General features: G+C 33.1%; 1 protein-coding gene across 1 annotated transcript; it reads right to left on the reverse strand.

Moving 5' to 3' along the window:
- Window positions 1-6,325: 6,325 nt before the first annotated feature.
- On the reverse strand, window positions 6,326-11,186 carry LOC113374177 (activity-regulated cytoskeleton associated protein 1-like). The gene is made up of 3 exons (XM_026614369.1): window positions 10,955-11,186; window positions 7,963-8,148; window positions 6,326-6,387 (listed from the first exon to the last, which is right to left on the reverse strand). The coding sequence occupies exons 1-3, from the start codon at window positions 11,184-11,186 to the stop codon at window positions 6,326-6,328; spliced, it is 480 nt and encodes a 159-aa protein (XP_026470154.1).
- Between the last annotated feature and the right edge of the window lie 2,457 nt (window positions 11,187-13,643).

The raw sequence follows: 13,643 nt of genomic DNA on the forward strand, positions 1-13,643 counted from the left end.
AGTTAGAAATAATCGCGCGCGCATTTTTAAACATCCTATTAAAAATATTGAACTGAATCTGACAGAGTATTTTGATCATATTTTAAATTCGAATCAAATAGATAAATTATCATACAAAATTAAAGAATTTATTATATTAAATTTGTGAAAAGAAAGAGAGATCTTGCACCTTGTTAATATTCTCATGCAAATAGAAAAATTGTTTTTATTATTTTATCGAAACTAATTAATGATAGTGATAATGGATCAAATAATTAATTTTATCACAGAAATTTTTAGAAGTTTTATTGATGTATATAAATCAAATAGGTCACAACTTCGCTTTTGTCTACTAATCATTTTAAAGCAGTCACACAAGTTATGCAACTATGCGGATTCATATGGTATTAGATTGCATACTATATCCAATAAGAATAATGTAACTAATTATTGTTCGTAATATTTTGCTGTATTATCAAAATCCTACTTTTGAAATTAAACAAACTGCTGAAGCTAAATCAAAATAATTTTAATGAATCAATAAAAATCACAATATGCAGCAAAATGTTACAACAATATTAGATTTTTTTTTTTAAAAAAGAAAAAGAGTTGATGTTAATTTTTTTATTCATATTATCATCAGAATTGTTATCTAATTACTATATTGCAGACATACTACAAAATTTTATACTTTTACTTTTTCATATTTTGCAAATTTTCAAATTTTTCTCTCTTTTGCTATAATCAATTGTACCATAGATTACTATTTTTCATTTATCGAGGACGATAAATTGTTTTAGAGGGGAGGAATCCCAAATAAATTGTAATTTCTTTGTTTTTTTTTCTTTTCAATTGTTAGAGGACTAACAATATTCTTTAGGGGTGGCGTGTTCTGTAATCATACGTGCTTTTAATAAAAATATGAATTCATTGTTCAATGTTGATCAAAGTACAAGATCTTTACATGAACGCGGAAGACGCCATTCCTAGAATTGTCACGTACAATGTATAATATATAGAGTCAGAATAATTTGTATTAACCAGTGATGCCTTAGGCAGAAGTCTAGCGAGTGATGTCTTAGACAAGAGTTTAGCAGTGATGCCTTAGGCAGAAGTCTAGCGAGTGATGTCTTAGCCAAAAGTCTAGCCATAATGTCTGAGAGTAGTCTTAAATAATCTAAGTGGAGATTTTGTCTGTGAAGTAAAGCAATAAATACAGTGTAAAACATTATAAGTGGATTTTTATTGGAACCAGAAGTTTGTCTCTTCCAGCGAATACCTTATTGAAAGGACCCATTAATCTGAAGAGAACTCGCATCAAACCAGTCGGTCAAATATTATTCCTACTGCTCGACCCAAGGCATCAGGAAGGGTTGGACGGACATTATTACCATATCGCATAAAGAAGCTACTACAGTAACCAATATCCCGGACTGTGGATCTTACAACAAAAGGACCTCCAACCCATACCCGAACCATACTATCAACACCCCATTATTTCATTTCAATATGCTCACGTTTATAGACGATCTATCAAAGTTCGCTGGCGCTATTCCTATTCCCAACCAGGAGGCGAAAACGGTCGCTAAGGCGTTCGTAGACGAAGTAATTTTAAGATTTGGAATTCCGGAAGCTGTGCTGACTGATCAAGGAACCAATTTTATGAGCACTTTATTTAAAGATACATGTAAATTATTGAAAATAGACAAGATTAATATATCCATGTATCATCCGGAATCTAACGCCTCATTGGAAAAATGCCATCATATGTTTTTGAACTTCATCCGGTCATACATTGGCAAGGATGAAACCACATGGGACCAATGGGTTAAATACGCGGTATTTGTACATAACACCTCTCCGCATTGTTCAACTAAATTTTCTCCTTTTGAACTCGTGTATGGGCGTAAGGTGGACTTACCTTCATTTGTAAACAAAGAACCAAAGCTTCAAAACACTTATGAAAATTTTTTACAGGAATTTAAAAACAGGCTTCAACAGATCAATTCGATTGCTCGCGAAAATTTAATTAAATCTAAAGAAAAGAATAAAGAAAATTTTGATAAATTTGTTAATGAAGCAAATTTTTCTGTTGGAGATTTGGTTCTTATGAAGGATAGAACACCTTACAAAGGCAAGTGCAAAAAGCTTATGCCCATTTATAAGGGACCTTTTAAGGTAATAGAACAAGAGGGTGTAAATTCAATGATAGACGTAAAGGGTAAAATAATAACTATTCATAATAATAATTTGAAAAAATTCAATATTTAAATTTCAATAGAATTTGCAAATACAAAACCCATTTCCCAACAGGATGAATTCGAAAATTCTGGCAATATCTCTGGCAATTCTCACGGCATTCGTGGTTCCGGGCGAAACGGCTCTCCCCTTCAATATAACATACATTGATAGCCCCGGAATATATTACAAGAGACTAGGTGACGTTGAGTTGTGCGGAGATTATTTTGAATTAATAATTTCACATAATTTATTTGATTATAAGTTGAATCTAAAGAGAATTTTAACAACTTATGATATTTTTAGTAATAGATGCAACACATCACTATATGAAGAAATCTGCAAGCCTTTCCTAGACTCATCTAATAATGTACTTAGAAGTATAAATTCACAAAATGAAATAATTATTGATTTAATAGAAGAAAGCGACAGCACAAGAAGCAAGCGCGCACTTTTAAACATTATTGGATCAGTCTTTAAACAACTTTTTGGTACTTTGACAGAGTCCGACGCTATGTATTATGATCAACAGATTTCAATTTTACAAGAAAATCAAAATCATTTAATTAATTTAAATAAGCAACAAGTAGCAATTTACAAGTCGGAATTTAAAGCCTTAGATAATTTGACAAAACAATTGAATAAAATTACTGAAAGTATCGAAATCACTTTTGATAAAATTTTTGAAACTATTAACAAAACAGGAAAGGAGTTGCAGATTGCTAACATAGTGAAATAGAGAAAATGTTTATAATTTTCAATTATCATATAGAAAATTTTATAATTTATCAGAATAAATTAACGGAAATTATCGTTTCAGCCTTGCATGGGAAGATGCACCCATACGTCATGTCGTTACGACAATTAAAGAGTCAGATCTTTAAAATCACGCCAAATTTAGAAAATTCATTAAGATTTCCTTCTAGTATTTTAAATAAGAATTTCCTCCAAATTTATAATATTGCAAAGATTAATATTTATATTTTTAATAATAAATTAAATTTCAAGATAAAATTACCACTTGTTTCGGAAAATGGGTTTGATCTATATCAGGCAACCGCAATTCCAAAACACGTTGGATCAAATAATTATTTATTTATCGAACAGAAGTCGTCGCGGATAATGATCAATAAAGATTTGACTCAATATGTAACGCTGAACGATAATGAAGTTAATCAGCTCATCATTGTTGATAATAATAAGTTCATTTGGGAAATCAACAAACCCATATACAATTTAAGAGATGGAAAAAATTGTGAAAGCGAAATGTTTCTTTCAAAGGGGCAAATCCCAGATTCTTGCAATACAAAATTTTTAAAACTTAATCATACTTTATTTTTCAACTTACACTCTGAAAATACGTGGGGATTTGTCAGTCCTGGAAGAGAAATCATTAGTATTTCTTGTAGAAATACGAGAAATATTTCTGAGATATCAGGAACAGGACTGATAAGCCTTGCGGATGGATGTAAGTTAGTTAACCATGAAATTACGCTTCGAGCGAAATCTAGATTTCAAAATATAGTTACACATAATTTTATGAATAAAATAAATGTATCTGGGATTGAACTGAAAATTGGAAACATTTCACTTGACACAGTTCCAAAGTATTACGGATTTTCGAATAGTATCAATAATGATGAGCTGTTAAAGCAGTTTGCAGGAAATATAGAACAATTTAAAAGAGAACAAGAAGCAGCAATACCACACACTAGTAGCACCTCTAAATATGTATACATTTTAATTATAATATCAATTGTTGTAGTGGTATTGCTAGTAGCTTGCATAATAACAAAGCGCACAACTCAACAGAAAAGTAACACCGAGGCTAGAGAAATGCAGAATTTGACACCTAATGAAATCTGATATATTATAATGTATAGAATTTGTGTTATGAAATTTTAATTACTACATAATCATCAGAATATGTATATATAATATTATTATACTAAAACCAATATTATTAACATTTTTAATAACTTATATTTATTCAGAAGGGCATTAGTAATAAACCAAGGTGGCACTTAAATTGATTTTATCGAGGACGACAAAATTTTTCAAACGGAGGAACAGACCATAATAATAATAAAATTTTTTTTTAATGTCTGCCATGGGACTGTCAGACTTTTTAGGGGAAGCATCAACTGTCCTGCGCAATTGTAAACAAAAATTGTTTCAATTGCGACAGCAACAGTAAGTTTGTTATAAAATTTATTTAGTCCATAAACAGTACATTACAAAAACACCTTGTTTTATTATTAATGACCCAGATATTATAGTATATAATAGTCGAATAATTCTTGTAAAAGTTAGTAAAATCCTAGACACTGTAAGTGACTCTAGTTTATGAGACAGTAAATGTCATATTGTTAGTGTTGTTCAATAAAGTGGTTATAATTACGGAAGAACTTGTATTTTATTTACACCAAGTCTTCCAGCTAATACCTCTAGGAAACCACCCCCGTTCCGAGGAGACTTATCAAACCAGTACCCCGCTTATCATATATCTGTGGACGAGTTGAGCTTGGGTTGCTAGGATTACCCCTACATAGCTAGAAGGACCCAGAAGCAACCAAGTCAACAACCACGCCGTCACATTTCAATGAATATCATTTTGAATTATATTAGTGGCTAAGGGGTAATTTTTGCTCTCATCTTTAGCTAGTTGTTTAATAGTGCGTAACGCATGAAAAGGAGATGACGTAATACCAAACGTGACAGTGTTTAATTCATACATGCCGAGGGGATCTTCCGGAGAAAATCTCTGAAGTATCCTTTGAAATCGTCTATCTTGATCACGAATTAATATATTTCTGTACATCTGTTTAATATCGGCCTTTAACGCAATTTCGCCAAAACGAAAGTTAAGAAGAATTGTGATAATGTTAGACTGTAGCTTTGGCCCGGAAAATAGGTTGGCAATCAGGGAAGGAAATTCAGCATTCTTTGCTGATGCATCAAATACAATTCGTAACGGTGTGGATGAGCTGTCTTTAATCACGGCAAAATGTGGAATATAATACCCTTCATTCACTGCAAACGTATGTCGCGTACAATAACACGAAAAGGGGTGATATTTGTATGTAGTCACTTTTGACCTACTTTTTGGCGTGTTTTTGACTAACACACCGGTCGGGTATTACCATGAAACCGCCCCGACGGGTGTGATATCATGAGAACGCGACGTCATGGGGTGTTAACCATATGCTTATTTGAAGAATGTTTAATATTAATAATTACAATCTACGCTTTGTAGTACCACAAAGACTATATTTTATTGAAATAAATAGACATTATGAAATAATAAGGTTATATGTATTAATATATTCCAATTCAAAATCACAATTTTACAAAAATTACAATTTTATTACTATTTATATTACAATAATTCTGATAAATTATTTTTGAAATTAAGTTAATGATAATTGAACAAATTTAACATGAAATATAATTAATAACAAAAATCACAGAAAAGAATTATCTAAATGTATTTAAAATAGTTTATCTGCCTTTTTTTGTACAGTGTGCACAAATTTCATCAATGTTAAAGTTTTATTATTTGTTATTGTTCCCAATATTTCAAATTCAATATAATGATAATTAATAGTAGTTTGGTCGAAAACAAGTCCATCGTATGAGAACACAACAAATCAATGATTTCCTTTTGCTCCTCTGTTTATTATTTTCATTACAGTTTTATTAACACGAATCATTTTTTATTCACTTTTATGAATTTTTCTTTCAAAATTTCTGCTTCTATGCTTTCAGGTCTTGTGCTTCTATTCAATATATTTTATTGCATTTGAAAAAGCATGGGGTTACGATCTGTGCCATACAAAGTAGCATCCAAAATCTATTATCCGATTATCAATTTCCATCTTAATTTTGTCATCCGTTACAATAATAGCTCTAGATATAATTTCATATGTAGTGTAAACCATAACCATCCAAAAAAATGCATTACTCAAAATTGCATATGCATTACTCTTTTAATAATTAACTTTTTTATTGTCAAATTTGCAGTTGTTTTCTTCAATGAAATGAAATAGAAGTTATTTTCGCATTCTTACTTTCTATAGAGAATACATTCGCGAGATTTTCAATCATGTCAAATTGTATTTATCAAAAGATTTTCATCTAATCTTTTTGAATTCAAAACCTCTAAAACACCTAAAATGAAATAAAATAAAATATAGTACAACACTAGAAAAACTATTGCCATTTCTCTATATTCGAGTGAAGAAATTTTATTTATTATACCAATTATTCGTTGAACCTCATTTTCCATCTAGGGCCTTCGATCACTCAGTAAATTCTGAATAAATTTTCTACTTGTGATACATTCCTGCCTTTAATGAATTTAATGAATTTCTGTAAATCTTCCATTTTAATTTGATTGTTTGATCTATTTTTTTCATATCTGAAAATATAATGATAAATTAAGACATATGGTACAAATTGAGAATTACATTTTCAACCTCAAACTAACCTCAAACTAAGAACCTTTGCATCTGAAGAGAAATTAAATTTTCAAGTTACAGTTCTCAGAAGCAATTTCAATGGAATCATTTCTTCTAGCTGTAATTTATTTTACAATAAAAATATTGAATAATTCAGTTCATGTATAAATTCTAAAACTGATACTTACCCCTTCACTTTTTTATTTCATACAACATTCTATAAATTTCTTCGAAGATTCCACACTCATGTATTCATTAAAAACCGAACCAAATTGTTTATTACAAATAAAATATTATTTAATACGCTCTATTTTAATTGATAATAACATTCACAAATTCCGCACTTAAGCATCTGTCACCAACAAATCCTCAAAAAGTGGGGTTAGAACTCGACTGTTGACGCACTGGACGTAACTGTTTACACGCCGTATGGATGTATCTCTACACGCCTGGAGCGATAACTTAAACGATCGCCGTATTAAACAACATCCTTTATGCAATACCACTCCCTTATGTGTATGATGTCGCGCTTTTTTGTGGTTTTTAATACGTTTTTGTGTTTTGATTCACACAACAACATTTGCAGTGTGGCTGCGGAATCATTTACATGGCCTAAAAATGACATGTGTTTTAGTTGTAAATAATCTTGAATTACTTCTGAATATTGTTTATGGAATTCAAAAGATTTCCGAAATTTTTGTTCTAAAATACAATAACGCTTATGCGCGAGTTCATATGATTTCTGAAAATTTACATTAACGTTGTCACGAAATGGTAATGCGACCACGTAACGTCCATCGAAATTTCGTACTGTGGTGGACGTATAGAACTGTTCGCAATAACCGTTTTCCGACACAATCATGTCAGGTACATCTTCTAACTCAAAATGTTTTCATTTGTTTAGATAAGGAATCATGTTCAATCGTGCATAGATTTGTCGAACTTGAATCAGGCGATGCAACGTTTGGAAGAGATCCCATTATTACATAACCCAATTTTGTATCCAATGCGATAGGTGAATCGACGGTTTTTATGTGATTTGACATAATAATAGCATTAAATACATCACAACCCAAGATTCCATTAACAGTTTGAGGAATGAAAAATTTATTATCCGCCAGTTGTAAAGATAAAAATTTATTAATGGAATCGAATGGAATTTTAATGGTCGGTTGTGGTTTGACAATTTCATGTATTACATAGGCACATACAGACATTTGAAAGGAACAATCATTCGACATAATAATAAAATTTGCCATGCCCGTAATTTTTTGCGAAGAGTTACCTATAATAGAAATGACTTGAGCCTCGATCGGTGTTATCTCTAGTTGAGCGGATTTACAGAATGACTCAGTCACATAGTTGCGATCGCTTGCTGTATCAATAATGACACGTAACGGACTAGTTTTAATACCTGTTGCCAAAACATAAACAGTTGCGGTCGGCATAAGATTTATATGATGTGATAAATCTAATTCATTTACAACGCATAAAGTATTACTTGGATTGGAATCGGAAATTTTTGCTTAGAATTTTTGGAATGAATATCTGTTGGAACTTGTTTTGTATTGTCAACACAATTATTTGAATGTAACAAAGTATGATGTTTGGTATTACAATACAGACATGTTTTCTTAGAATGACACGGACTGTTACGTTTATGACCCAGGCAATTCGAACAAAGATTCAATCTCCTAATTGCTGACCATCTGTCATTAATATTTAATTCTAGAAATTGTGAGCATTTAAAAATATTATGACTTTCGTTGCATAAGTAACATTGAAGCGATTTGACACTGCTGGTTATCAACAAATGAGAAATGTGGGTTTTCGAAACCTTCTCGCGCAGATCATAAATATAACTTTGACCTTTTTGCACTTTATTTATGAATTGTAATAATTCTTTATAGGAAGGATATTCGCCCTGAAAATAATTTTCAAATTTTTCCTGTAAGTTGGTATCTAATTTGGATAGAGCGATCGATGTTAGTAAAAAATCATACAGGTCTGGAATATTTAATTGATTTAATGCTTGTACTGCAGTGTCAAATTTCTCGATAAAGTTATGCAACTGTGATGAGTTTACAGTTTTAAAAGACATTAACTGTTTGAAATAGTGAATGCCCAGATAACGTTTATTTTCGTATTTGTTTATCAATGTTTCCCATAAAATTAAATAATTATTGGCGGTAGGTAAGATAGTATTGAAAATTTTCATACTGGGCCTTCTAAGGCGCCCATTAAATAATGAAATTTGGATATAATGTCAATCTCGGGATTCTCATATATAAGGGTTTTGAATGTTTCGAAAAATAGCGGCCATTTTTTGAAATCACCCGCAAATTTGGGTATTTCAATTGTTGGTAGACGGGATTTGGAGATAAATTTATATGGGGAATCTTCACTTTTTGTCAAAGAGGAAGTATTGTTTACATCAAAAATAGTTTTTTCAATGTATTTTATCTCCGCGTATAATTGTTCCACGGATAGAAGGGCAGCATAATCCGGTACGAAACTGGGATTTTCCAACGAGTTTAATTTATTAATATCGTCGGTAAGTTTTATAAATTGTTCTCGAACGTTATCTAACATTATCAGGTTTGTACAGAATTGTTTCTTGCTTGACGCATCTTCCACATCTCTGCTCAAGTCATACGTCTTCTGTATAATGGAAAAACATTTCTCGTTTGGAAATTAATCGTGCGACTTCAGCACTGGCAGATGCACTCTTGGGCGGCATTTTTAGGATTATAAGAAACTTGGAAATATAATCTTACCTCGATATCCGTTAAATGCAATTATATCATGCAAACTCTCAATCTTAATTGAGATCCGGCTCGGAAGGCCAAAATGTGGTGTGGCCTTGATTCGATCAGTAGACCACACGGAGGGCTGGTATTCGTGGACTGTATATGGAAACTAAAAACGTTCTTCTTCTATGATAATATAATCTAAAAATGACCTCACTTTGGTCAATAAAAGGAAACTCAACAAAACTTCTAAACTCGACTGACTCGGAAGGAAACTCGAAACTGAACCAAAGAAAGAAAGCAAGCTGTAAGCGTACTGATAACGCACTGGAATCGAATTGAATACGGAACTAGATAGAACCCGAACTAAAAATGCACTGGAAGCGAAGTGAACTAGGAATCAACTCGAAAAGAATAGACCGCGTGTCGGAAGTCATAGGTCAAAGTTTTGGAAGGAAAGAGACAGGTAGTCTGGATTAGAAAGGAACAAATCGGTTGACATATTGTAACCCCGAGATGGCGACTATATTATTATTATCGACGCATATAATAGTCAGTGGCGTCACCACTAGGTATTCAGCTTATGAATAAACTTCCACTCAATATCCGAAACTTAGACAGCAAAAAATTTCATGCCTCCCTAGTCAAACTTTTTAAAGAATTATCTTTTTATGACATTACTGAATTTTCTCAATTTGATTTCAATAACTATTTTCTTGCATAATTCTTATCCTTTATCTATGTAGTGTGACCATTTGATCGCCTGTACAACCATGTTTTTATTATTATTATTATTTTATTGCTGTTTTATTAATTTAAAATTTTTACGGTTTTAAAAGACTACAACTTTCAACCCTGTGCAAGAATTTTGAGCTTGACTGGTGGTCGAATAGACTTTAATATGATGAACTTGATGATGAACATTGTATTTAATGTTTGAATGCTTTTTTTCAGCTCTTTTTTTCAGAAGCGAAATTTGTGCATCTACTATGATTATTATAAAATTACTATCTTTTTAATATTAATTATGAATAAGCTTGACAAGAGCCCCAATATCTATTATTATTGATTACGGCTTGCTTATATTATTTTTACGGTTTTCTGCCTCTTCCGACATTCACCGATGATGTGACCAATGTTGCCGCAGTAAGCGCAACTCTTCTTCTTTTCAGTGATACTGCCGTCTGCTTTTTTTGCTTCAAAAGATTGCCTTGATGACGCATGCCTTCTGTAGCAGCTCGTCGAACGTCGTCCAGCGGTCCGTGCAACACGCTCACGGATTCTCATATGTAAAAGTCCGTAGGTCGATTTGTGTGTTGAGTGGCATCTCATAAGATAGTTGGGCTAACAGTGCCCTCTTCTGACAGACGAATAAGTCCGTGCTTGTAGTTCTGTCTTGCCAGGTGCCGAAAAATTCGATGAATATGCTGTGTGGAGGTTTACTAGGGGCCATCGAAGAGTTTAGTAGAGGGATAGCAGCGTCGTCAAATGTACTTGCCTCCGTTTTTACGCCTTTTCACCACGTACCTGCTGTGTCTTGAAGCAGTAGTGGCAAACCTCGCAGAGCCATCTCGTCGGGTATGCTCTCTATATCCTTGTACAGCACAATCGTCGTTGTGAATTCCTGGACCTTCTCGGAATTCCTCGATCCGTTGAACCTGGCCGTGCATCTAGAGAAACTGCCTGCAGCCAGATCCGTCCGTACGCATGCTTGCGTACTTATAACTCCCATCAAACGTTGCAGCATTTCTTCGGTCATATCTTTATGAAACCAATATTTCGCCCAAAATCTTTTTGATAACTTTGTTGCGTCCAATGTGTGCCAAATCATCATGATACCTTCTTAACCTCACTCTTTTCGGTACTACATACACTAACCGATTCTCATACTCCTTTATAATTTTATCATCTTCTCTGTTGATCCCTGCATCATGTTCCTTCTGTATAGTTCCCATAATAAACTTCAGTTTTCATCATTTCTCTGCGCTATGGTTAACCAGTCTTCTTCTATTAAATAGTTATTTAATACCATAAGCCCATCCACACACTCCGTCTCTTCAACTTCATTTATCGTATTTCGGGATAGAGCATCCACATGCTTCATCTTCTCTGCTGGTCGATGAATCACCAAATCTAATGAGTTATATAATTTTGTTTCACTCTCTTCAGGTATGTCTTCATCTAATTTTATTGTATCCATTGATAGTTCTCTTACATCTGATTTTTCCTGGGTTTGTTCACTTTCATGGCACTCGTCGCATTTTGTAATTTTATAATTCTTTTTAACCGTTGTTTCATTATTTGATATATTCAGTATCGGTATGATGGTCTCACCCCTTCTCATTGACACTACACATCTTGGGACACATCTGTTGTCTCTTGTTGTATTGGTCTCTATATACATATTAGCATTTGTGTCTCTATCAGTATGTACACTAATGAACCCTACATATTTAGACGGTATAACATACGTTTCTTTAGCCCACAGGTTAGTTTTTGGTGGTGGTAAGTCCTCTCCTAACTATCACAATCGTTTTTGTTCTGTGAACAGTTGACCTATTAGTAATGGTATTGATTGGCATTCATCTTTCACAACATATATAGGAGTCACAGCATTAGCTTCGTCTACTTCAATTTCTATGGTACAACTACCTATCGGACGAACTTCTCCGCTGCCAAAACCTGTGATTGTGATAGTCCTTGGAATTTCTTCGTACTGTATTCCTAATCCGCCTGCATCACTTTTTCTCAAAAGTGTGCACTGTCTGCCTAAATCAATATAGCTCTTTATTTGTCTACCCGAAATATAGGCGTCATGAAAATATTTTGGGTTTTCTTTCTGCTCTCTATTCATGTCGGCATTCGTCAGTACATTAGATTTTTCTGCAGTGTGTTTGTTCTCTGATTTGATTCTATCGCAATATTTTGATACATGACTATATGCGTTGCATTTGAAACATAGTGGTCCGTCACTGTTGTCTCTAGCTGGCAAATATTCCTTTTGAGTATATTCGGATTTAATTCCTCTCGTTGTCACTGTCTCCGAAGGTAATAATGCTCTTGTCATTACTTGGTTCTCTTTGTGTATGAGGTTCCTCTCTTTTTTTAATTTTGTAGGCATTCATATCATTAAATAAGTCGTCGGTACCGTAGTGGGTTTTTGCCATCATCTCACGTCACACATATTCTTTGATATTGATCCAATTAGAATCTGCTCTTTAATTTCTGCTAGTTCTAACCCTAGAACACTACACAATCTAACTTTATCGTGGAAGTAATCATAAAGTGGTTCATCACGTTGTTGCACCCTATCCATCATCCGAACCCATTTCTCGGTTGTTGTCTTCTTAGACGCAAACGTATCATTGCATTGCACTCTTGCGCATCAATGGTTCGCTCCGCAAACGAGATATGTTCGAGCTATTTCCAAAATATATGCGTCAGGTAATTGATGCAATAGTTGAATACTTAATATTTCTCTCAACTATGCGTCTGCTTCGTCCGGATTTCCTCTGAAATCTTCTATCCTTTTTAGTAATTCTGGCATAATCGCCAACCCGCTTGTAGCCTTTGATGTGTTACCACTCGCAATCGTATCGAGCATCTTCATCATAATATCATCGCGGCGTCCACTTTCCAGCATCATAGTTTTGAGTATTTATTCTTAAGTTAGCCCTCCGTCGCGTACAAATCTCTCTTCTCTGATACTAGCATCAATTTGGTTCAACCCTCGTCGTTCACTCATGTCGCTAAAAGAAAACGCGTTGCACATAATGTATATAATAATTCGTTTTCGTAACGTGTTATGGTCACTGTATATCTCAATAAAGTTTAAATTAATCCTTGAATAATCCTTGAGTTATCTTCCTTCTGATTTGTTAACTCTAATCGTCTCTAATAAAACACAATGTTCTCTTAATTATTTATTTACTCTAATTACCCTAAGTTCTCTATGATAAGTATGTTCTCTACTCTAGCTACACTATGAATCTCCGCCTACGATAGGATCATTCTCCATAGCATTTCTATATAGATTTACGCTGTCATTCGTATCAACATTCATACATCACAACAGCGCCATCTATTCATAGTTAATATATATATATATATATATATATATATATATATATATATATATATATTGATTGTTTCTTTTCCGAACAGTAAATCCAATAATAAAAAACAATTTGTTTTTTGAAGATGTTTAATACGACGT

The sequence above is a fragment of the Ctenocephalides felis genome, unplaced genomic scaffold (genome assembly GCF_003426905.1).
Source record: "Ctenocephalides felis isolate EL2017-DRISC unplaced genomic scaffold, ASM342690v1 CF-g0.4_SCAFFOLD_01609, whole genome shotgun sequence".
Lineage (NCBI taxonomy): Eukaryota > Metazoa > Arthropoda > Insecta > Siphonaptera > Pulicidae > Ctenocephalides > Ctenocephalides felis.

Coding starts and splice junctions, on each gene's coding strand:
- LOC113374177 (XM_026614369.1), bottom strand. CDS start 11,186: ATGACCGAAGAAATGCTGCAACGTTTGATGGGAGTTATAAGTACGCAA. Junction 8,149..10,954: donor ACTGCTTCAAGACACAGCAG/GTACGTGGTGAA, acceptor TAAATGAATTAG/ATTTATCACATCATATAAAT. Junction 6,388..7,962: donor TCAAGTCATTTCTATTATAG/GTAACTCTTCGC, acceptor ATTTCATTTTAG/GTGTTTTAGAGGTTTTGAAT.